The sequence below is a fragment of the Monodelphis domestica genome, chromosome 3, assembly GCF_027887165.1.
Source record: "Monodelphis domestica isolate mMonDom1 chromosome 3, mMonDom1.pri, whole genome shotgun sequence".
NCBI lineage: Eukaryota > Metazoa > Chordata > Mammalia > Didelphimorphia > Didelphidae > Monodelphis > Monodelphis domestica.
Genome location: NC_077229.1, coordinates 275468842 through 275492648, shown reverse-complemented (window position 1 = coordinate 275492648; position 23807 = coordinate 275468842). Strand labels below are relative to the sequence as shown.

Below are 23807 nucleotides of genomic sequence, written 5' to 3'. Positions count from 1 at the left end.
AATTCCTCCACTTTATTATTCCTTTGAGCACAATAGTATTCCATCACAATAGTATTCCATCACCAACATTCCTCCACTTTATTATTCCTTTGAGCACAATAGTATTCCATCACCAACAAACCAACAGTTTGTTCGGCCATTCTCCAATTGAAGGGCATCCCCTCATTTTCCAATTTTTTGCCACCACAAAGAGCATAGCTATAAATATTCTTGAACATGTCTTTTTCCTTATTATCTCTTTGGGGTACAAACCCAGCAGTGCTATGGCTGGGTCAAAGGGCAGACAGTCTTTTATCGTCCTTTGCACATAGTTCCAATTGCCCTCCTGAATGGTTGGATCAATTCATAACTCCACCAGCAATGTCCTGACTTTGCCACATCCCCTCCAGCATTCATTACTTTCTGTTGCTGTCATGTTAGCCAATCAGCTAGATGTGAGGTGATCCCTCAGAGTTGTTTTGATTTGCATCTCTCTGATTATAAAAGATTTAGAGCACTTTTTCATGTGCTTTTTAATGGTTTTGATTTCTTGGACTGAAAATTGTCTATTCATGTCCCTTACCCATTTATCAATTGGAGAATGGCTTGATTTTTCATATAATTGAGTTAGCTCTTTGTAAATTTGAGTAATTACACCTTTGTCAGAGGTTTTTGTTATGAAAATTGTTTCCCAGTGTATTAGAAATGATAATCTGCTGGAACTATTTCTAGTTGCAGTAACTGATATACTCTGGCTTGTGACTCTTATACTCTTAGCTTTCTACCTTGCAAGCATGAAAATTCCCTCTTCCTTCATGCCTCTTCCACACCAGTTTGTTATTTCCCTTCTGATTTTGGATACAATGGTTTTGTTTGTAAAAAAGCTTTTTAATTTGATGTAGTCAAAATTATTTATTTTACATTTTGTGACTCTTTCTAAGTCTTGCTTGGTTTTAAAAAATTTTCCCTTCCCAAAGGTCTGACATGTATACTCTACTGTGTTCACATAATTTACTTATAGTAATCCTTCTTTATATTCAAGCCATTCACCTATTCTGAGTTTATCTTGGTGTAGGGTGTGAGGTGTTGAGCCAAACCTAATCTCTCCCACACTGTCTTCCAATTTTCCCAGCAGTTTTTATCAAATAGTGTATTTTTGCCCCCAAAGCTAGGATCCTTGGGCTTGTCATAGACTGTCTTTCTAAGGTCACTTAGCCTAAATCTATTCCACTGATCCTCCCTTCTGTCTCTTAGTCAGTACCAAATTGTTTTGATGACCACTGCTTTATACTATAGTTTGAGATCTGGGAATGCAAGGCCACCTTCCTTTGTATTTTTTTTTTCATTATTTCCCTGGATATCCTTGATCTTTTGTTCTTCCAAATGAACCTTGTTATGTTTTTTTTTAATTCAGTGAAGAAGGTTTTTGGAAGTTCGATGGGTATGGCACTAAATAAATAGATGTTTGGGTAGGATGGTCATTTTTATTATGTTGGCTCGTCCTACCCACGAGCAGTTAATGTTTTTCTAATTGCTCAGATCTAGTTTTAGTTGTGTGGAGAGTGTTTTGTAGTTGTGTTCATATATTTCCTGTGTTTGTCTTGGCAAATATATTCCCAATTATTTTATATTGTCTAGGGTTATTTTGAATGGAATTTCTCTTTCTAATTCCTGCTGCTGAGATGTGTTGGAGATAAATAGAAATGCTGATGACTTATGTGGGTTTATTTTGTATTCTGCAACTTTGCAAAAGTTGTTCATTATTTCCACTAGCTTTTTAGTTTATTCTCTAGGATTCTTCAAGTAGACCATCATATCATCCACAAAGAGTGATAGCTTTGTCTCTTCATTGCCAATTTTAATACCTTCAATATCTTGTTCTTCTCTAATTGCCACTGCTAGTGTTTTTAGTACAATGTTAAATAATAAAGGTGACAATGGGTATACTTGTTTAACTCCTGATCATATTTGGAATGCATCTACTATATCCCCATTACATATGATGTTGGCTGATGGTTTTAGATAGATACTGTTTATTATTCTTAGGAAAGACCCTTCTATTCCTATACTTTTATTCCAATATTTTCTGGTGTTTTTAATATGAATGGGTGTTGTATTTTGTTAAAGGCTTTTTCTGCATCTATTGAGATAATCATGTGATTTTTGTTGGTTTGCTTGTTGATATGGTCAATTATGTGGATGGTTTTCCTGATATTGAACCATCCTTGCATTCCTGGTATAAATCCCACCTGATCATAGTGAATAACCCTTCTGATAATTTGCTGGAGTCCTTTTGCTAGTATCCTATTTAAGATTTTTTCATGTATGTTTATTAGGGAGATTGATCTGTAGTTTTCTTTGACCTGCTTGGCTTTGGAATTAGTACCATATTTGTGTCATAAAAGGAATTTGGTAGAACTCCATCTTTGCTTATTATATCAAATAGCTTGTAGAGTATTGGGATTATCTGTTCTTTGAATGTTAGATAGAATTCACTTGTGAATTCATCAGGCCCTGGGGATTTTTTCTTAGAGAGTTCTTTGATGGCCTGTTCAATTTCTTTATCTGATATGGGATCATTTAAGAATTCTATTTCTTCTTCTGTTAATCTAGGCAATTTATATTTTTGTAAATATTCATCCATATCACCTAGATTGGCATATATATTGCCATATAATTGGGCAAAATAGTTTTTAATGATTGTCTTAATTTCCTCTTCATTGAAGGTGAGTTTTCCCTTTTCATCTATGATACTGTTAATTTGATTTTCTTCTTTCCTTTTTTTATTAGATTGACCAGCACTTTGTCTATTTTGTTTGTTTTTTCAAAATACCATCTTCTAGTCTTATTATTTATAAGTTCAATAGTTCTATCAGTTTTGATTTTATTACTTTCTCCCTTAATTTTTAGGATATCTAATTTGATTTTTGTCTCGGGATTTTTAATTTGTTCACTTTCAAGTTTTTTGATTTGCATGTTCAAGTCATTGACCTCTGCCCTCCCTAATTTGTTAATATATGAACTCAAGGATATAAATTTTCCCCTGAGTACTGCTTTGGCCGCATCCCATAGATTTTGAAAGGATGTCTCATCATTGTCATTTTCTTCAATGAAATTTTAATTGTTTCTATGATTTGTTCTCTAAGTAACCAATTTTGGAGAATCATATTATTTAATTTCCAATTAATTTTTGATTTGGCTCTCCATGTACCCTTACTTTAGGCATATTTTTATTGCCTTGTGATCTGAAAAGGTTGCATTTATTATTTCTGCTTTTCTGCATTTGTATGCCATGTTTTTATGATCTAGTATATGGTCAATCTTTGTGAATGTACCATGTGCTGCTGAAAAGAAGTTGTATTCCTTTTTGTCCCTATTTATTTTTCTCCATATATATATTAACTCTAATTTTTCTAAGATTTCATTCACCTCTTTTACCTCTTTCTTACTTATTTTTTTATTTGACTTATCTAAATTTGATAGTGGTAGGTTCAGGTCTCCCACTAGTATAGTTTAACTATCTATTTCCTCCTTTATTTCTACTAATTTTTCCATTAGAAATTTGGGTGCTATACCATTTGGTGCATACATGTTTAGTGATATTTCCTCATTTTCTATACTCTCATTTATCAGTATGTATTTACCTTCCCCATCCCTTTTAGTCAGGTCTATTTTTATTTTGGCTTTGTCAGATATCATGATTGCAATTCCTGCCTTCTTTCTATCAGTTGAGGCCATATAGGTATTACTCCACCCTTTAATTCTGACCTTGTGAGTATCTACCTGCCTCATGTGTATTTCTTATAGACAACATATGGTAGGGTATTGGATTCTAATCCACTCTCCTATTCATCTACATTTTATGGGTGAGTTCATCCCATTCACGTTCAAAGTAATGATTGCCACTTGTGAATTCCCTATCATTTTGATATCCTCTCCTAGTTCTGTCCCTTCTTCTTATGCTATATGCTTTTAAATGAGTGGTTTACTTTTAATCAATCCCCCTAATCCCCTCCCTTGATATGATTCCCTTTCCGGTCCCTCCCTTTTTGTTCCCTTCTTGTTTTTTTAGGGTCTGTTAAGTTCCCTCCCCCCTCTCCTTCCCTCCATTTTTGTACTCCCTCCCTCCTAACCCCATTAGTTTTACCTTCTCCCTTACCCTGTAGGATAAGATAGAATTCAAGATCCCAATGGATCTAGATTCTCTTCCCTCTCAGAGTTGATTTCACTGAGAGTACAGTTTAAGTATTATCTATTAGCACTCTCTTCTTTTCTTTCTTATAAGAGTATTCTTCCCCTCCACTTCCCATGTGTATCTTTGTGTGAAAAAGATTATTCTATTTATTTTATTTCTTCAAGTATCTCTTGGTACCCTCTTTGACTCCCCCTCACCTTTTTTCTTTTTTTTTTTGCATATCATCTTATAGCCCTTACTGCCCCAATCTTTTCCTATGAGCCATTCTTCTAATTACTATTATAATGAATATATGTTTTGAGATTTACAAATTACATTTCCCCATATATTAATATATATAATTTGATATAATTATAGCCCTTAAATAAGAGAATTTGAATATAAAGAAAAAAACATTTTTCTCCTTTCCCCTCTTTTTCTTATTTACCTTTTCATATTTCTCTTGATCTTTGTGTTTGGATATCAAACTTTCCACTTAGTTCTGGTCTTTTCTTTACAAATACTTGGAAATTTTCTATTTTGTTGAATGCCCATAATTTCCCCTGGAAGTATGGAGTTAGTTTTGATGGATAGGTGATTCTTGATTGAAGACCTAGTTTTCTTCCCTTTCTGAATATCATGATCCATGCCTTGTGGTCCTTTAGTGTGGAAGCTGCCAAGTCTTGTGTGATACTGATTGGTGTTCCTTGGTATCTGAATTGTCTCTTTTTGGCTTCTTGTAGAATTTTCTCCTTCGCTTGAAAGCTCTGGAATTTGGCAATTACATTCCTGGGAGTTGTCTTTTGGGGATTTAGTATAGAGGGTGTTCTATTAACTCATTCAATGTCTATTTTTCACCCTTGTTCAAGAACATTGGGGCAGTTTTCTTGGATGCTTTCTTGTAGTATGATGTCAAGATTTGTTTATTTCTGGATTTTCAGGTAGATCAATGATTCTCAAATTGTCTCTCCTTCCTCTGTTTTCCTGATCTGTCACCGTGTCAGTAAGATATTTTATATTTTCTTCTATTTTGTCAGTCTTTTGACTTTGCTTTATTAATTCTTGCTGTTTTGCAAGATCATTAGTTTCCAGTTGCTCAATTCTGGTCCTTAAGGCTTGGTTTTCTGCTTTAACTTTTTGATTTTCAGGTATAATTTTTTTGATTTTTCTGTTATAATTTTTTGGTTTTTGCTATAATTTATTTTATTTTATTTTTGGACCATTTCCCACTTATCTTGCCAGAAGGCTTCCATCTTTTTGATAAGTTCCAATTTAAATTCTTCCAGAGCTTATGGACAATTTCCACTTTTTAGAAGGTTTTGTTTTTGTTTGAATTTCCACCTGTATATCCTCTGTAGCCTGAATTTTTCCTCTGTAAAAGTTTTTGAGAGTCACTGCCCTTTTTTTTGCTTTTTTTTTTGGAAGGAGTTTGGGGCTCCTGTGTGTAATTAGCCATCACGGTGGAAGATTTACCTTCCCTTTTTAGTCAGAAATCTGAGTGAGCTGGGCAGGTTCTCTGTGTATGGAGTTAAGGAGCAAGGATTTTGCCTGAGGCGAGCTCTCAAATTCTCTGCACCTGCACTACCTTCCTGGGGGTGCCTACGGTCTGTGATCCCCTACCTGCTGGGATTTTGGGTGTAACTGCTCTTAGGGGTAGGTCCTTGGTGGTCTTAATCACCTCCCAAGACCTAGAGGTGCCCCTTGCTCACTCCAAAGGTGTCCTTTACTCACTCACTGATTTTGACAAGCACTGCCTCTGAGCGCCCAAGGTCTGCATTCCCCTGCCTGCCTGCCAGGGTTTCAGGTGTAACTGCTCTCAGGTATAGGTCCTTGGTGGCCTTAGCTCCCTAGATTTGGAGCTGTGCCCCTTGCCCCTTGCTTACTCCTGAGGTACCCCTCGCTCACTCTCTGTTTCTGGCGCGCTGGCTCTAACTCTGGCTCCATAGGTGGGGTGGGGGAGGGTAGATCAGCTCACGTTTGGGTGGGAGCTTTTTCACCCCCTTATAGTGGGGAAATACCCAAATCCCATGTAGCTTCAATGCTGCGCCCTACAGTAGAGTCCCTTCGTTCTTATGAAAATGGGTTTTTGGGGTTTTTGAGGTGGTCTATATCAGTGGGTCAGAGGAGAGGAAGCATACCGCATCTACACTGCCACCATGCTTACCCAGAAGTCTCCATAAGAAATTATGCAAGGGATTGTTTCAGAGAAACTGAGGAACACTCATATAAATAGTTACTGCTGATCCAATTCAATCAATTAATTTAAAAATGTTAAAGTGTCTACTTGTGCCAGATATTGGTTTTGGTTTTGGTTTTGGCTTATTATTATAAATATTTTTTTTTAAATATATTTTATTTGATCATTTCCAAGCATTATTCGTTAAAGACATAGATCATTTTCTTTTCCTCCCCCCCACCCCCCATAACCGACGCGTAAGTCCACTGGGCATTAGATGTTTTCTTGATTTGAACCCATTGCTTTGTTGATAGTATTTGCATTAGAGTGTTCATTTAGAGTCTATCCTCTGTCATGTCCCCTCAACCTCTGTATTCAGGCAGTTGCTTTTTCTCGGTGTTTCCACTCCCATAGTTTATCCTTTGCTTATGAATGGTGTTTTTTTCTCCTGGGTCCCTGCAAGTTGTTCAGGGACATTACACCACCACTAATGGAGAAGTCCATTACGTTCGATGATACCACAGTGTGTTTGTCTCTGTGTACAATGTTCTCCTGGTTCTGCTCCTCTCGCTCTGCATCACTTCCTGGAGGTTGTTCCAGTCTCCATGGAACTTCTCCACTTTATTATTCCTTTTAGCACAATAGTACTCCATCACCAACATATACCACAGTTTGTTTATTATAAATATTTATTAAACATCAAGGATATACTGCTGGATAAGACATTGAAATGTTAATCTAGTTCCTCTGCCATCAGGCTTAAAGTTTTAAAGAAGTCACATATTTAGGTATATTATCAGCCTATTTTACAATTTCTTTCACTTGTATTTTAGCAAAAAGGTATAACAACCTAACACTTTATTTCAAATATACTTTTAACAGTTATTTTTCCTCATACCTTAATATGTTCCCCTTATAAATTTAGCTTATTTCTAAGAAAAATGGTACTTACTCAGGTGTAAGTAAGAGCTCTGGTTTATTTCAGAATACTTAATTTCTTACAAAAATGAAAGTTTCTGTTTTCAAGAAACATATTTTGCTGGAGGAGATAGCATATAGATAGAGAATAAATGCAAAGCAGATGCAAGATAATTTAAGAAGCCCTCATGTAAAGTGAGCAGAACCACGAGAACAATTAATTTTATAATATTTAAATTATAAAAATTTGTAAAGACAAACTTCTTTAAAATATTTAGGAACTCTGATTACTGTAAACCCCAAATACAATTCCAAGGGCCCTGTGACAAAGCGTGCTATGCATCTCCCAACAGAAAGATGATGAACTGAAGATACAGAATGAAATGCTTTTCCCGATATGGTCAAATTAAGAATTTGTTTACTTTACCATACATATTTGTTAGAAGGATTTGGTTTTTCTTTTTTAATCAAGAGTGGAATGGAAAAGAAAGAGGAGGGAAGAAAATAAACTACTAATTAGTAATAAATTACTAATAGAAAAAATTAAATTTAAACACTTCAGTTTTTCAGAAAAGAGAATGGTATGTCAAAGATGACACTGAGGTGGCAAACCTGGGTGACTAGAAGGATGGTAATGTCCTTGATAGTCATATAGAGAATTTAGGGAAAGTAGTAAATTTTAAAGGAAAGATGCCGAGTTCTGCTTTGGATATTCTGAGTTTACTCTGATTATATAACACTCAGTTCATAAATCTTAATAGGCAGTTGGTAGAGCAGAACGGAGGCTTTGGAAAAACAAGGACATTATCAATTGTTCTGGAAGTTATCTGTGTAGACAGTAATTGAACTAAAGAATGCCTCGATTGTCTTGGCAAGAAAGGAGGGGTCTTAAGTGTTGGAAATATACATGGTAGCTCACCTGACCACTGCTGCCCTCCCTCCACAACCACCTGAGCAGGAAATGTTGGATAATCTGGCTGACAAAAATGGACAATGAAGACATACTGGCCCGGGTGTGGCACTCTTCCTCTCAAGGTAACTTGATTCTAGGAAGGGAAAAGGCAAAGAAAGAAATTTTTTACTCTAACAACTACTATTGATTCAATTCTATCAACTAATTAAAAAAAAAAACACATTAAAGTGCTTACCATGTGACAGGTGTTGGAGATACAAAGATAAAAAAATGGAAGTTTCTGTTCACAAGGAACTTATTTTCTACTGAGGGAGATGGCATGTATATAGAGAATAAATGCAAAACAGATACAAGGTAGTTGAGAGAGGGAGGGAGGAAACTAGCAGCTAGGGGAATCATGGGAGACTATCTTTAGAAGGTGATGCACGAGATTGGTCAGTACAACAGTAAAGGGAAAATAATAAATGCTGGAGGGGATGTGGCAAAATTGGAGCATTAATGCATTGCTAGTGGAGTTGTGAATTGATCCAGAATGATTATTCTGGAAGACAATTTGGAACTATGCCCAAGAGGCAGCAAAAGACTGTCTGCCCTTTGATCCAGCAATATCACTACTAGGTCTGTATCCCAAAGAGATTTTTAAAAACCGGGGATGGACTTGTTTGTACAAAAATATTTATAGCTGCGCTCTTTATAGTGGGAAAGAATTGGAAACTTGAGAGGATGCCCTTCGATTGGGGAACGGCTGAACAAATTGTGGTATATGAGGGTGATGAAATACTATTGTCCTCTAAGGAATAATGAGCAGAATGACTTCAGAAAGATCTAGAAAAACCAACATGAACTGATGCAGAGTGAAATGAGCAGAACCAGGAGAACATCATACACAGTAGCTGAAATATTATGGGATCAAATCACTTTGCTACTAGCAGCAATGCAATGACCCAGGACAATTCTGAGGGACTTATGAAAAAGAACATTATTCACTTACAGAGAAAGAACTGTTAGAGTAGAAATGCAGAAGAAAACATATGATTTATCATTTATTTATTTGGGGTTTTGATTTGGAACTATAGTCTTATAAGACTTTCTCACAAAAATGAGTAATATGGAAATAGGTTTTAAGAGATAATACATGTATAACTGAGTGGAATTGTTTGTTAACTCTGGGAGGGGGGAGGATGAGAGGAAGGAGACAACATAAATCATGTAACTTTGGAAAACTTACATGTAAATTTGATACTGGAATAAAATAAAGAAAAAGTCACACACAAACAAAAAGGTGGTGCATGAGGGGGCTCAGTGAATTGAGAGCAGGAGTAGAGACAGGAGGTCCTGGGCTCAAATCTGGCTTCAGACACTTCCTAGCAGTGTGACCTAGACAAGTCATTTAACCTCCGATACTTTGCTCTTAGCACTCTTCTGCCTTGGAACCAATACATGGTATTGATTCTAAGACAGAAGGTAAAGTTTAAAAAAAAAAAGATGATATTTGATATTCTTGAAAGAAATAAAGGAATCTATGATTCTCTTCACTTCAACAAATATTTATCATTTTTCTAAAACCTACAAGTCTTATGCTAGAAGCCAGGCACACAAAGACAAAAATGAAAGAGTTCCTGCTCTCAAGGGCATGTAGGTAGGGGCCAAAGATAAAGACCTTTAATGGATCTGAGCTCTTTACTGTGAGAGTACCTCCTTGACCTCCATGGAGCACAACCCAGGTTCACCAGAACCAACTGTGAAATTTTCTGTGTGAACATTTACATCCTAGAAATCAACAAAGGCTACAAATCAAGGCTTAGTTTTATGGATTATTGATTATCTAAACTCTAGACCAATGGTGTCAAACTCAAAAAGAAATGGATCCCTGAGAGCTACATATATTGACTTAGAAAACCACAAATCAACATCATTTTTTTTGTCCTGTTGTATTTTACTTTATTTGGTTAAACATTTCTCAATTACATGTTAATCTGTTTGGGTCCCACTCCACAGTTTGACAGTTTGATAGCGCTGTTCTAGACTTAAGAAAGCAATGTAGAAAATCTTAATAATACAGATTCAACTTAAAGTGCATAGTGCTTTGGAAAGCTGATTGTTGAACATTTACCAGTACACAGACACCCTCCCCCTAGTCTGCAACAGTTTCTATAGCTGAAAAGGTCATCAACCATCAACTCTACGGCCAATCTGGTGATGAGCTCCTCTAAAATCATCCTCAAGTAAGACATACACTCAATCATTGTGCCTATACTCAAAATCTTCCCAGCTTAGTAATAGACCTTGCCAGAATAGACCTGCCAGAATTCCTGCCAGCTTGGCAGAAAGCGTCTTCAAGAGCCCGGGATTATCTTTTCATCAGTGAGGAATATTTTAGTAGGTAGTATGATTATGAAAATGGTTTTGACCTCCCTCAGGCCAAGGATCACATTTTGATAATGACTGATTTAGGCTAAAATACAAGTTTCTCTCCCAATCATTTAAAGTTTTCTTCAATCTGACTCGTTCCCAGCCTAAATTCATACTACTTCTCTTAATAAATTCTACATTCCAGCCAGGTTTCCCTATACGGATTGTATCCACCTAATACAACATAATCTCTCTAGGGATATGTGTGTGTGTTACATCCTCTCCATGTCCAGCCCAGTGTGTTATACACAACAGGCACCAAATAAATATTTGTCAAATTTAGCAATACAAGCAGTCACTACTAGACAGACTTGGGAAAAGGGAATTTCACTTAAGGCTGGGAAAGTCTGGACAGAGCCTGAGTTTTTGGAAGCCATATTCATTCAGAGACCATAATACAAGAAGTGAATGAATTACCTGTGGTGACTTCAGGATGACTCCACGGAACCCAGATGCAGAAGGTAAGGGATCCTGGGGCACGAAGGGAAGCATTCCGCCATTTAAGGCATCCAAAACTAAAGCTGTTGGAGGAGTTTCATGTGCTAAAAGGATACAGGAGGAACTAAAAATAGAATTTTAAAATAATTCTTTTTCTGAAGAATAGGGCAAACCTCACATTACTTTTAGACAAAAGGAAAACACAAAGAACGTCCAGCCAAAAGCCCTTAACCGTGATTCCCTCCAGTTCTAATTTAAAGGGCATTTGTGAACACATGCTTTCATTTAGTCCTCATCCTACCCCCTGGGAAACACGCTAGATGGTTATGGTGACCCCTGATTTGCTGATAAAGAAATGAGGTTGAGATAAGTTCGGTGATTTGCCTAAGGTCACCTAGCTTTTAAGGATCAGAGTTCCAACTCAAACTCGTGCCTCCTGATTCTAAGTTGAGGAATCTTTCTACTATTTTTTTTGATGTTCTGTCTTTTTAGTCATGCCTAACTCTTTGTGGCCTCATTTGGGGTTTTCTAGGCAAAGATGCTGAAATTGTCTTTCCCTTTTCCAGTTCATTTTTCAGATGAGGAAACTGAGGCAGAAAGAGTGAAGAGATTGGGCTAGGGTCACAGAGCCAGTAAGTATTTAAGGTCAGATTTGAACTGAGGTCTTTCTGATTCCAGCACCATAGCACCATAGCACCATAGCACAGTACCAAGCAGCCAAAGGGGAATGGAGAGAAATATAAAAGACACAAAAGACAGAATGATCAGCCACAGTGTTGGGGGAAAGATCACCAGATTTCAAGCCAAGAGATCTCAGTTTGATTTCTATCTTTGCCATTTACAAGCCATGTGAGTTTGGGCTTACATTTGTTCTCTGGCAGTTGGATAATGCCATGGAGAGAGTGCTGGAACAGGAGTCAAGAAGACCTGAGTTCAAATCCAGCCTCTGATATTTCCTAACTAGCTACTGGAATACAATAAGTGCTTAATAAATGCTTTTTCCCCCTTTCCTTCTTTCCTTCCTCTGCCTCAGTTTTCTTACCTGCAAAATAATGAAGGCTGGACTAACTGATCATTGAGGCCTCATCTAGCTACAACAATCTATGCTCAAGAATTTCATGGGACAAATGGCATGTGTTTGTGTGGATTTATTTCCAGCCTGAATGTTCTGAACAAAAGGCTATTTTTTTCTTTCAAGCCTTTAGCCGTGATCTGGTCAATACAACTGGTCAAGATGCAGAGAAAAATCTGATTTCTCAATTTCACGTGGAACCTGAACAATAATGGCTGGAACACCCCTAGCTGAAGAGGCTAACTGTCCTATTAGTGGTTATGAGGATAATCAAAGCAAAGACAGACTATGCAAATATAACACATTAAAAATGATATTATAATACATGATTAACATTGTAATATGAAGATCTCTTCAAAACCACATAGATAAGGAACAGCAAGGAGCAGCAAAGAGTATTTAATTTCAGATGCACACACTGATTCCCATTAGATCCTCCCTAATTTCTCATAGATCTTGGGCTAAAAAGCCAATGTATACTTTCATAATTGCATATAAAGATTTTTTTAAAAATACATACAAAAAACAAATCCACAAAACCCCAAACAAATCCATTAGGTAACCAAGGAGGCTGTGATGATATCAGTATTAGCAATGAGGAGCCTCAGACATGAAAAGGGAGATGATCAGACTTGACCAGTCATTTAGTGAATGAATCAGAACTGAATAAGGCTCAGAATAGAACTGGGAAGGGGGGTGGGGGATAAGGGATGCTGAGTCTATGCTACTTCCTCTGAACACTAATATTTCTGCTTCCTGATTCTGTGGCCTTCTGAACAGATAGCAGAGATTAAGCTTTTGATTTTGTTTTATAACAAGCATTGACCTTGAACAAAATGACCTATGATCATAGCTGCAGTCAAATGCAATATTTCATCCACAAAGAGATTAAAACATCCTGCTAGGCACAAATCTAAGTTCATGTCTTTCTTTGTGTGAGAAAAGGTTAAAGGAAGAGGTTAAAGATGAGACAAATCATACCTTTGATTAACAAATTGCCCATAACTAGCAATGCAGTGCACACTGGGTTTCACATATTCTGTAGAGAATTCTCCCACTGGTATAATACAGATTTGGTGCTGTTGAAAGAAAATAATGCAAAAAAGAACTTAACATTTATGAGTTGTCTCAGGTAAAACAAAAGTTTCATTCAAACAGAATTATTTTGTAACCCCAAGAAACACATTCTATCTCATGAATTAACTTTAGTTAAATATATTAAGCTCGAGTATTATAGAAATCTCTCTTGAATTACCCTATGCCACTCAATTTTCTTATTTCTCTTGGAGAAATGGTGATGGGGGGGGGAAGTGGGGTACATCTAGGTGGCTCAATGGATTAAGAGTCAGGCCTAGAAACAAGAAGTCCTAGGTTCAAATCTGTCCTCAAGAGAGTTCCTCCTTTGTGACTCTGGCCAAGTCACTTAATCCCCATTGCCTAGACCTTATTGTTCTTCTGTCTTGGAACTAATAGTATTGATTCTAAGAGGAGGGATGGAAGGAAGGAGGGAAAGGGGAAAGAGGGAAGGAAGGAAGGAAGGAAGGAAGGAAGGAAGGAAGGAAGGAAGGAAGGAAGGAAGGAAGGAAGGAAGGAAGGAAGGAAGGAAGGAAGGGAGGAAGGGAGGAAGGGAGGAAGGGAGGAAGGGAGGGAGGAAGGGAGGAAGGAAGGGAGGAAGGGAGGAAGGGAGGAAGGAAGGGAGGGAGGGAGGAAGGGAGGAAAGAAGGGAGGAAGGGAGGAAAGAAGGGAGGAAGGGAGGGAGGGAGGGAGGAAGGGAGGGAGGGAGGAAGAGAGGAAGGAAGGAAGGAAGGAAGGAAGGAAGGAAGGAAGGAAGGAAGGAAGGAAGGAAGGGAGGGAGGGAGGGAGGGAGGAAGGAAGGAAGGAAGGAAGGAAGGAAGGAAGGAAGGAAGGAAGGAAGGAAGGAAGGAAGGAAGGAAGGAAGGAAGGAAGGAAGGAAGGAAGGAAGGGAGGAAGGAAGGGAGGGAGGGAGGGAGGGAGGAAGGAAGGAAGGAAGGAAGGAAGGAAGGAAGGAAGGAAGGAAGGAAGGAAGGAAGGAAGGAAGGGAGGAAGGAAGGGAGGGAGGGAGGGAGAAGGGAGGGAGGGAGAAGGGAGGGAGGGAGGGAGGGAGGAAGGAAGGAAGGAAGGAAGGAAGGGAGGGAGGGAGGAAGGAAGGAAGGAAGGAAGGAAGGAAGGAAGGGAGGGAGGGAGGGAGGGAGGAAGGAAGGAAGGAAGGAAGGAAGGAAGGAAGGAAGGAAGGAAGGAAGGAAGGAAGGAAGGAAGGAAGGAAGGAAGGAAGGAAGGAAGGGAGGGAGGGAGGGAGGGAGGGAGGGAGGGAGAAGGGAGGGAGGGAGGGAGGGAGGAAGGAAGGAAGGAAGGAAGGAAGGAAGGAAGGAAGGAAGGAAGGAAGGAAGGAAGGAAGGAAGGGAGGGAGGGAGGGAGGGAGGGAGGGAGGGAGGGAGGGAGGAAGGAAGGAAGGAAGGAAGGAAGGAAGGAAGGAAGGAAGGAAGGAAGGAAGGAAGGAAGGAAGGGAGGGAGGGAGGGAGGGAGGGAGGGAGGAAGGAAGGAAGGAAGGAAGGAAGGAAGGAAGGAAGGAAGGAAGGGAGGAAGGGAGGGAGGGAGGGAGGGAGGGAGGGAGGGAGGGAGGAAGGAAGGAAGGAAGGAAATATTATGGATCACTAGTTCATAGATTCTATGTATCTGAAAGGAATAGTCTTTTAAGTGACTATATTTGTATCCTTAGACCTTGACATAATGCCTGGTTCCTGCTGCTTAATAATACTGGTTAATTAATTAATTGTCAGTGGTCACACAAGTCCTTCCTTTTTCACCAATTCAGAAGTGCACCTCCACTCAGATGATGACTGAGAAAGCTTTCCCTCAATGTCAGCACAAATAATACATCAAGAGGGAAGCCTGGGTCAATGGGCACACTCTTCTCTACTATCTGCTGCTATCCCAGGTCTCAAATCCACAGAACAAAACAGCTCCTCCCAAGATAAACTCATCACTTCTTATCTCATCACAAAACCAGGTTACCAACTCAAGCCCTAACTGACACCTAGTCCCACAGCCTTCTATCCTTGGATCAGAGGACTGGAGAGTGGAGTGCCAAACTCCTCCTAAATGCCTTCCTTTATAGAGGACAGATGCTAGACTTTCTCAGGTCACTCCAGTATGTACCTGCTGTTCTTCCTGGTTTTAATGTCACAGAACAAGTCCTCCCTTTCTCCCTCCATGCCTCCCTTTGTATGTTGTCTCTCCTCCACTGGATTATAAACTTCTTGAGGGTAGGGATTGTCTTTTTTAATTAACTGAATCCCCAGCTATTGAGGCACATAGTAGGCACTTAATGTTTATTGGATAAATTGGATAGAAGATAGGATTATAGTCACACCTTAAGCTAATCCAGGGGAAAATAGGTAGAAGAGAACAAGACCTAGAAACAGGAGGTCTTAGGTTCAAATCTGATTTCAGACAATTTCCTAGTTGCATGACCTAATCAAGTCATTTAACTTCTATTGCCTAGTTTTTACCACTCTTTTGTTTTGGAACCAATACACAGTATTGATTCTAAGAAGGAAGATAAGGGATTTTAAAAACAAAAACAGAATTAACCCATTGATCACCAAGCTTGTGTCTATTATGTGTCATGGTAGCTATATACAGCAGTGAAATGGTCCCTACAATCAAGGAGCTTACATTCTTAAATATTCTAATCAATAAATTGCAATTCCTCCAACCCTTACATAAGCCCAAAAATGGACAGAGGGAACTACATAGATCTGAAATATAAACGTTTAAGTGACTCACATTTTAAAACTATTGCCTTCATTAATAAAAGACTAGTAATAATAATAGCACAAATAGTAATTAGCATTTATATAGTTCCTTATGGTTTTTAAAACATTGTACACAAGATATCTGGAAAATTAGGTGGTACCATATCTACATTTTTCATATGAGGAAGCTGAGGCTTAGAGAGATTAAATGACTCATCTTGAATCATATAGCTAGCAAGTGTCTGAGGGCACATTTAAAATCCAGTTGCTTTTGAAGTCTTCCTGCCTCAAAGCCAGTGTTGGGAAAGAATGACAAAATAAAAGCTTCCCTTTAGCAGTTGGCGAAAAAGAGTATATTGACAGGTATAGGATAAATATAATGGCTCTCTTTGCCGAGAGTGCTCCCTTAAAGTAAAAAAACAAAACAAAAAAAAATACCCACAACACCTAACTCTGCAGATAATGCATATGCCATTTAAATTCCAAAACACTGAAACATAGTGAGGTAGGTTTTTAAAAATAAATTTCAAATAAAATCTGTAAAAGGATAATTTTCATTCTTATTGGAGAAGGCAGGTTTGGAATTATTCCAATTAGAAAAATTCAGTCAACTGTCACTGGTAACAAGAACTTTGTCTCAATGATCATCAGAAACAGAAATTACCCTTTGAATATAACAAACACCTCTTGGAATCTAGCAAAACAGTATCATTTCTCTAAGCCAAAAAGCTAAAACGGATCCCTCTGGCTTTTTAGTTAGGAACTCTGGCAAACTCTGTGTTGCAGGGACAGGTGTACTGGGCCCTTGGCATGCATGCCCACAGGGAAGTCTATGCACGTCATTTCTGGCATGCGTTCCATTGCTTCACCTTCACAGCTATATAGTTAACTAGTATGTGCATAGATGTATATATATATATATATATATACACTATAAACTAGTATAGTATATATATACATTATACAATAGTATAGTAATTACTAGTTAAGTATATATGTGTATATACATATATACATTAGTTAAGCAGAATAGGTAACAAATAGTTTCCAGAAACTAAGAAAAATAAACTCTAAAACTTTATTTTCTTGCTCTAAGAAAGGTGTGAATCATAGAATCTCTAAATTAAATTGTTCCCTTTGTCTCAGTAAAAAAAAAAATAAGGAAGTTAATACCCCAAATAATTAATGCCTAGTTTCTAGGAACAAGAAAAAAATAAATTCTAAGACCTTTATCCTCTAAGTAAGGTGTAAATCACAGTTGTTAATTTGAGAGTCCTCAGATTTAAACTAGTCCTTTGTCTCAGTAGGAAAAATGGGGAAGTTAATTCCCTAGATTGTAGAGAATTGGGGAGGAGTGAGTTGAGTGGGTCAGGATGGAGAAATCAACAGCCATGAGCTTTAGCATAGTTTTTACCAGTGTTCTGTATTCTTGAAACAAATTCTTGAAACAATATTTAATGAATGGAAGCTTATTAAATGCAGAACCTCATACTAGATGCTTAGACAGACAGCATACTAAAAAGAGGAACAGTTCTCAAAGCTCTTCAAACAAAGTGAGAGAAAGAACATTAATCTCCATAAGAAAGGATACACTGGAAATAAACTATGTCTGTTTATAAGTAGTGGAGGAAGGGGAATTCAGGAGCAACTTAATGGGGAGCCAGGAAAAAGAGGTGGGCTTCTTGTTTTCCCCAGTGTCTCAAGTATCACTACAAAGTAAGCAGATTCCTTAAAATAAATTTGCCAGTTTTATGACAAATTTCTATTATAAAAATCAAATTTCTGAAATATATAAAGAACTAAGTCAAATGTATAAGAAACTAAGTCATTCTAAACGGTCAAGGGATATTAACATGCATTTTTCAGATAAAGAAATCAAAGCTAACAATAATCACATTTAAAAAGTTCTAAATCTCTCTGATTAGATAAATGCAAATCAAAACAATTCTGAGGTACCACCTCACACTTAGCAGATTGTCCAATATGACAGCAAAGGAAAATAATAAATGCTGGAGAGGATGTGGCAAAACTGGGATGTTAATGCATTCCCGATAAGAGTTATGAATTGATCCAACCATTCTGGAGGGTAACTTATAATTATGCCCAAAAGGCTTTTAAAAAATGCCTGCCTTTTGATCTAGCAATACCACTACTAGGTCTGTATTCCAAAGAGATAAAAAGAAATGGGAAAGGACCAATTTGTACAAAAATATTTATAGCTGTGCTTTTTGTGGTGGCAAAGAATTGGAAACTGAGGAGGTCTCCCTTGTTTGGGGAATGACTGAACAAATTGTGGTATATGATGGAGACAGAATATTACTGTGCCATAAGGAATGATTAACAGGATGATTTCAAAAAGAACTGAAAGGACTTACATGAACTGATGCTGAGTGAAATAAGCAGAATTGGGAGGATTGGGAGTTAATTATACACAGTAACTAAAATATTGTGGGATGATCAAATGTGATAGATTTTGCTACTAATTTGCAATACAATGATCCAGGACAACTCTGAGGACTTATGAAAAGGAATGCTATCCACACACAGCTAGAGAAAGAACTGTTGGAGTAGAAATGTAGATGAAACATGATTATCACTTGTTTATATGGGGATGTGATTTGGGGTTTTGGTTTTATAATATTACTCTCTTACAAAAATGAATAATATTGTGTGAGACAGAATTAAATGTGATATTCTCAGCCTTACAAAGGCTAGTTTGTTACCTTTTGTTGATTGTCCTGAATCCCAAATGAGCTTGGGAGGGAGACTGATGAAAGAAAAAAGGGCAATAAACAGTTCAGTTGTTCCCCTTATGTCACCTGAAGTGGGTTGGAGGCACAAGTGTCAGGGCCCAATAGGGGCAAAGAGGGTTTGACAGGGGAGGCGGATAATAACCCTTGTGTTGGGAACTTGTATATATTGTCTGTTTGCTGCCTAGTCAGTTGGCACTTCTTAGCCGATCATTAAAGTGCTGTCTTCAATGAAGGGAATAAACAACTGCCTCTAAACTCCTACCTTCTGATTCCAGGTTTTCTTTATTTGAGTGAGTGGAGTACTTGTGCTCATTTTTATCTCACATGGTTGAGTAGGGCATTTGTCATCATTTTTACCTCACACAATATGGAAATAGGTTTTGGAAAATAATACATATAAAACCTAGTGGAATTGCTTATCAACTCTTGGAAAGGGGAGGTAAGAAGGAGGGAGACAACATGAATCATATAACTTTGTAAAATTTATGTATAAATTTGTTACTGGAATAAAATAAGGATAAAAATGTTAAAATAAATACATATATATAAATAAATTTGCCAAAACTGGGTAGAAGAGCTAATGATCTCCAGCTAGTAACAGGACAATGACAATATTTCTCATCAACTCAAAGCTCCTGAATTATTAGAGAGAATGTTTCCCTATGGTAGTTTCCTTCATAGCATTCAGCTGGGTTGCTAAATGGATAGAGCCAAGACTAGAGATGGGAGGTCCTGGATTCAAATGTGACTTCAGATACTTCATAGCTGCATGACCTTGGACAAGTCACTTAACCCCCATTGCCTAGCCCTTACTGCTCTTTTGCCTTGGAACAAATACCCAGATTGATTCTGACATGGAAGGAAAGTGTTATCAAAACCAACACACACACACACACACACACACACACACACACACACAGAGTGGAACACAATGACCAGACAATCTAGTTATGGGAAGTTTGGGTTCAATGATGAATTAAGAGGAATTTCTGGTTCTTTTACAAAATTCTTATTCTCCAAGATAATTTCCAATGTTCTTAATCACTCTTTTCTTACAATCACTCCTATTCCCACTAGCTTTCTTTTGTGTTCTTGACATTCAAAATTTTAATGTGATACTGAACAGAGAGATTTTATTTTTTCTGCCAAACATGACTACTTTAATGTCAATGATCAATGATGATGGTATATAGTTGGTTGTTGCTATTGTCCTGGAGCTGTGATTTCATAACTGTGGGGAATTCCTAGTATGGAAACTCTATATCAAGCTGTAACAAAGCCTTTTAGAGAGTTGCCTGAGGCACTGAGACATTAAGTGTGAATGTTTTGGCCAAGGTCAAGAGGATAGTGTTTGATTTGGAGTCAGGAATTATTGATTCAGTTCCTATTCTGTTCAGATATAGCCTCTGACCCACACTAGCTCTAGCTTTGAGACCTTGGGCAAGTCACTTAATCTCTCTGTGCCTCAGCTTTCTCATCCATAAAAGAGGAGTAATAATAACATTTACCTAATGGGATTATGAGGATAAAATGAGATAGCATTTGTAAAGTGCTTTGCAAATCTTAAAGTGCTATATAAATACTATTATTATTATGATGATGATTAGCTAATGTATGTAAAGCATATTGTTGTTGTTGAGTCATTTCCAGACCCCACTTGGGGTTTTCTTGACCAAGATGCTGAAGTGTTTTGTCATTTCCTTCTCCAACTCATTTTAGAGATGAGAAAATTGGGGCAATCAAGGTTAAGTGACTTGCCCAGAGTCCCACAGCCATAAAGTGTCTGAAGCCAGATTTGAATTATAAAGATGAACCTCTCTTGAAATTCAATCTTCTGATCCACCTAGCTGCCCACAATAGGCACATGACTATAATGAACTAATAATAATAGTAATAGTTATCATTTATATGACACTTGAAGATTTACAAAGATTTTTACAAATATGATCTCATTTTATCCTCACAACCACTCCGAGAGATAAATGCTATTTTTAATCCCCCTTCTTATAGCTAGAGAAACTAATGACACTGAAGCTAAGCAATTTGCTCAGGGGCATTCAGCTAGTAAGTATCTGAGTTCACATCTAAACTCAAGTCTCTGATTCTAAGCTGCCTCTAACTTAGCTCTTTCTCACTTTAATTTACTATTTAATATCTTCTTTATGAAATGAAGCATCACAATCATATGTCATAACTTATTTAGGCATTCCTCGATTAATGGGCATCCCTTCAATTGCCAGTTCCTTGCCATTACAGAGCTGCTATAAATATTTTTTAATATATAGGTTCTTTTCCTTTTTCCCTGATCACCTTAGGAAATAAACCTAAGAATGGTATTGATAGTCTAAAGGCATACATTTTTATAACTCTTGTGGCCATAATTCCAGATTGCTCTCCAAAAAGATTAGATCAGTTTACAATTCTACCTACAGTGTATGTCCCCCTTTTTCCCTATCCACTCCAACATTTATCATTTTGTCATTTTGTCTTTTTAGCCAATCTGATAGGTATAACATGATATCTCAGAGTTGTTTTGATCCGCATTTCTCTAATCAGTAGGGATTGAGAGCACTTTTTTAATATGGTTATATATATATATATGTATATACATATATATACACATATATATATATATTGCTCTATAAGGAATGATGATGAGCAAATCATTTTTTTAAAAGCATGGAAAGACCTACATGAAATTATGAAGAGTGAAACAAACAGAACCAAGAGAACATTATAAACAGCAACAGAAATGTTGTTTGAAGAATGACTTTTACAGGCTTAGAGACGGGAGGTCCTAGGTTCAAATCTGATCTCAGACATTTCCTAGCTGTGTGACCCTGGGCAAGTCACTTAATTCCCATTGCCTAGCCCTTACCGCTCTCCTACCTTTGAACCAATACAAAGTATAGGTTCTAAGACAGAAAATAAGGGTTAAAAAATAATATTAACATGTTTGTCCACCTCTAAAGAAAGAACTGGTAAATAGAAACATGAAGACATAATTTTATATATTCACATATCTTTGTTTCAAATGATGGCCTCTCTAGCACAGGGAGGAGAGAGAGGAAAATACATGGAAATTTGATGTAACAAACAGAAAAATAAATTTCTAAAAAAGAAAGAAACAATAATAAGTAAATCACATACCAGAAGGAAATGGGCCAAGTGTGCCTTCAACTGGATCCTTGCATCTGCTAAGAGTTCATACACAGCAACACGGTTTAGGTCATCAACCACAAAACTCCGGCAGAGGAAGCTAAAAAGAAGGACCAAAATTCAAACCATCATTTCCTAGAATTTTGCTCATTTTTCTCCTTTCATTGAGGCAGTTGATTTTTTAAATCTCACATACTTTGACCATATGGTACCTTTTCTCATGGCTTAAAAATTCAATAGAGGTACAGATTCTCAAATGTTGAGTATATAAGAAAAGTAGTAGGAGATACCCTCAGAGTGAGTTTTTAAACTAGAATTAATATTCCAAATATCAGCCCCAAACCCATCTTCCAAATCTGTCCTTCTATCTCCTATCTTCATCTGTACTGAAAGAATACCTTCATCACAGTCATACAATCGTAGGGTTAACTGTATCCAATCTATGGCAGAGATTTCTGAGCTCATATTCAGAGCTCAGCTAGTGTCAGACACAGTGTACATTGACCCCAACATAGTGAGGTCACTGTGGTTCTCTTCAAGTACAAACACAACAAACCAAATCATAGTGTTTATGAGTGGAAAGGAATCTTAAGGGCCATCTAGGCTAACCCTCTAGTTTTATAGATATGGAAATTGAGGCCTAGGAAATGACTTGTTCAAGGCCACATAGTAAGTGGTAGAAAAAGAATTCAAACTCAGATCCTTTTATTACAGCTTTCTTTTAATTGTACCCAACTCCCCCCAAATGTGGCACTATGCCAGAGTCTTCAAAGAAACCTGTCATTTCATAGGTGTGGACATCAACCACCAATTCATATCTTAGTAGAACAATCAGCCAATGGACAAGGATTTGCTCAGATCAATTATGCTATAGACCCTATTTTAGGAACTGAGGATATACAGTAAAGGACCTCCTGCTCACATGAAGCTTACATCCATATGGTGGAAACAACATGTACATATCTAAGCATATAGAGAACATATCCAAAGAAATTTTGGATGGAAAAACATCTGGGAAGGGGAGCAATCTGGAAATGTCTTCTGCTGCAGAACATGGCAATTGAATTAAGTCCCCCCACCCCCAAACCCTTACCTTCTCTCTTAGAATAAATCCTTTGTATTGGTTCCAAGGTAGAAGAGCAGTGGTGGGTAGGCAATGGGGGTTAACTGACTTATCCAGGGGATCACACAGCAAAGAAGTGTCTGAGGCCAGATTTGAACCCACACTAGGGGGTTGTCTAGACCTGACTCTCAATCCACTGAGACAACCAGCTGCCCTCAAATTAAGTCTCAAAGAGAACTAAAGATTTCAAACATGGGAGATGAGGAAGGACAGAGTATCATGCATAGCAGTCAGTCAATGGAAAGACACAGAGATGTCTTAGTCACATGTGTGAGGAGCACCAAAAAGGCCATAATGTGTAAATGGGCTGGAAAGGTAGGATAGGGTCAGGTTGTAAACAGAGGAGTTTCTATTTGATCCTAGAAGCCAGAGAGAACCATTAGAGTTGGTGGAATTGGGGGACTTACACAGTGTGCATGTCAGAACAATAACTTTGGGAGTTGTGTTGAGGATGGATGAGAATGGGGAGAGGACTGAGATAAAAGACACAGTAAGAGGTTATCAAAGTAGTCCTAGTAGAGATGATGCAGTCCTGAATCAAGGAGGAGACTATAGAGCAGAGAGAGAAAGGAATGAATGTGAGAGGTACCATGGAGGTAGAAATGCCAAGATATGGAAACTGCCAGAATTTATGCTCTGAATGGGAGTGAGGAATTAAGGATGACAGCAAGATTATGCATCTTGGTGATTGGAAGGATGGGGGTGCTCTCAACAAGAATAGGGAAATTCAGAGGAAGGGTGGGTTTGGTGGGAAAGATAGTAAGTTCTGTTTTAGACACATTAAATTGGGATAAATATGGGACATCCAGGAGAAATGTCAATAGGTAAACCAGAACTGGACTCAGGAGAAAAAGAGGGCTGGATCCTCCAGACCTGAGAGCCATCTGCATAGAGATGATGGTAGAAAGAATGGA

At 37.8% G+C, this 23807-nt stretch overlaps 1 protein-coding gene across 1 annotated transcript in view; it reads right to left on the bottom strand.

Moving 5' to 3' along the window:
- The window catches only part of LAMA3 (laminin subunit alpha 3), a 360924-nt gene that overhangs the window by 143914 nt on the left and 193203 nt on the right, over positions 1-23807 (bottom strand). Inside the window, exons 28-31 of the mRNA XM_007487607.3 lie at positions 21762-21870; positions 13064-13161; positions 10990-11134; positions 8167-8293 (exon numbers count right to left, since the gene is read on the bottom strand). Of these exons, the coding sequence (XP_007487669.1) occupies positions 8167-8293; positions 10990-11134; positions 13064-13161; positions 21762-21870 (479 nt within the window). The remainder of the gene's footprint in view (positions 1-8166; positions 8294-10989; positions 11135-13063; positions 13162-21761; positions 21871-23807) is intronic.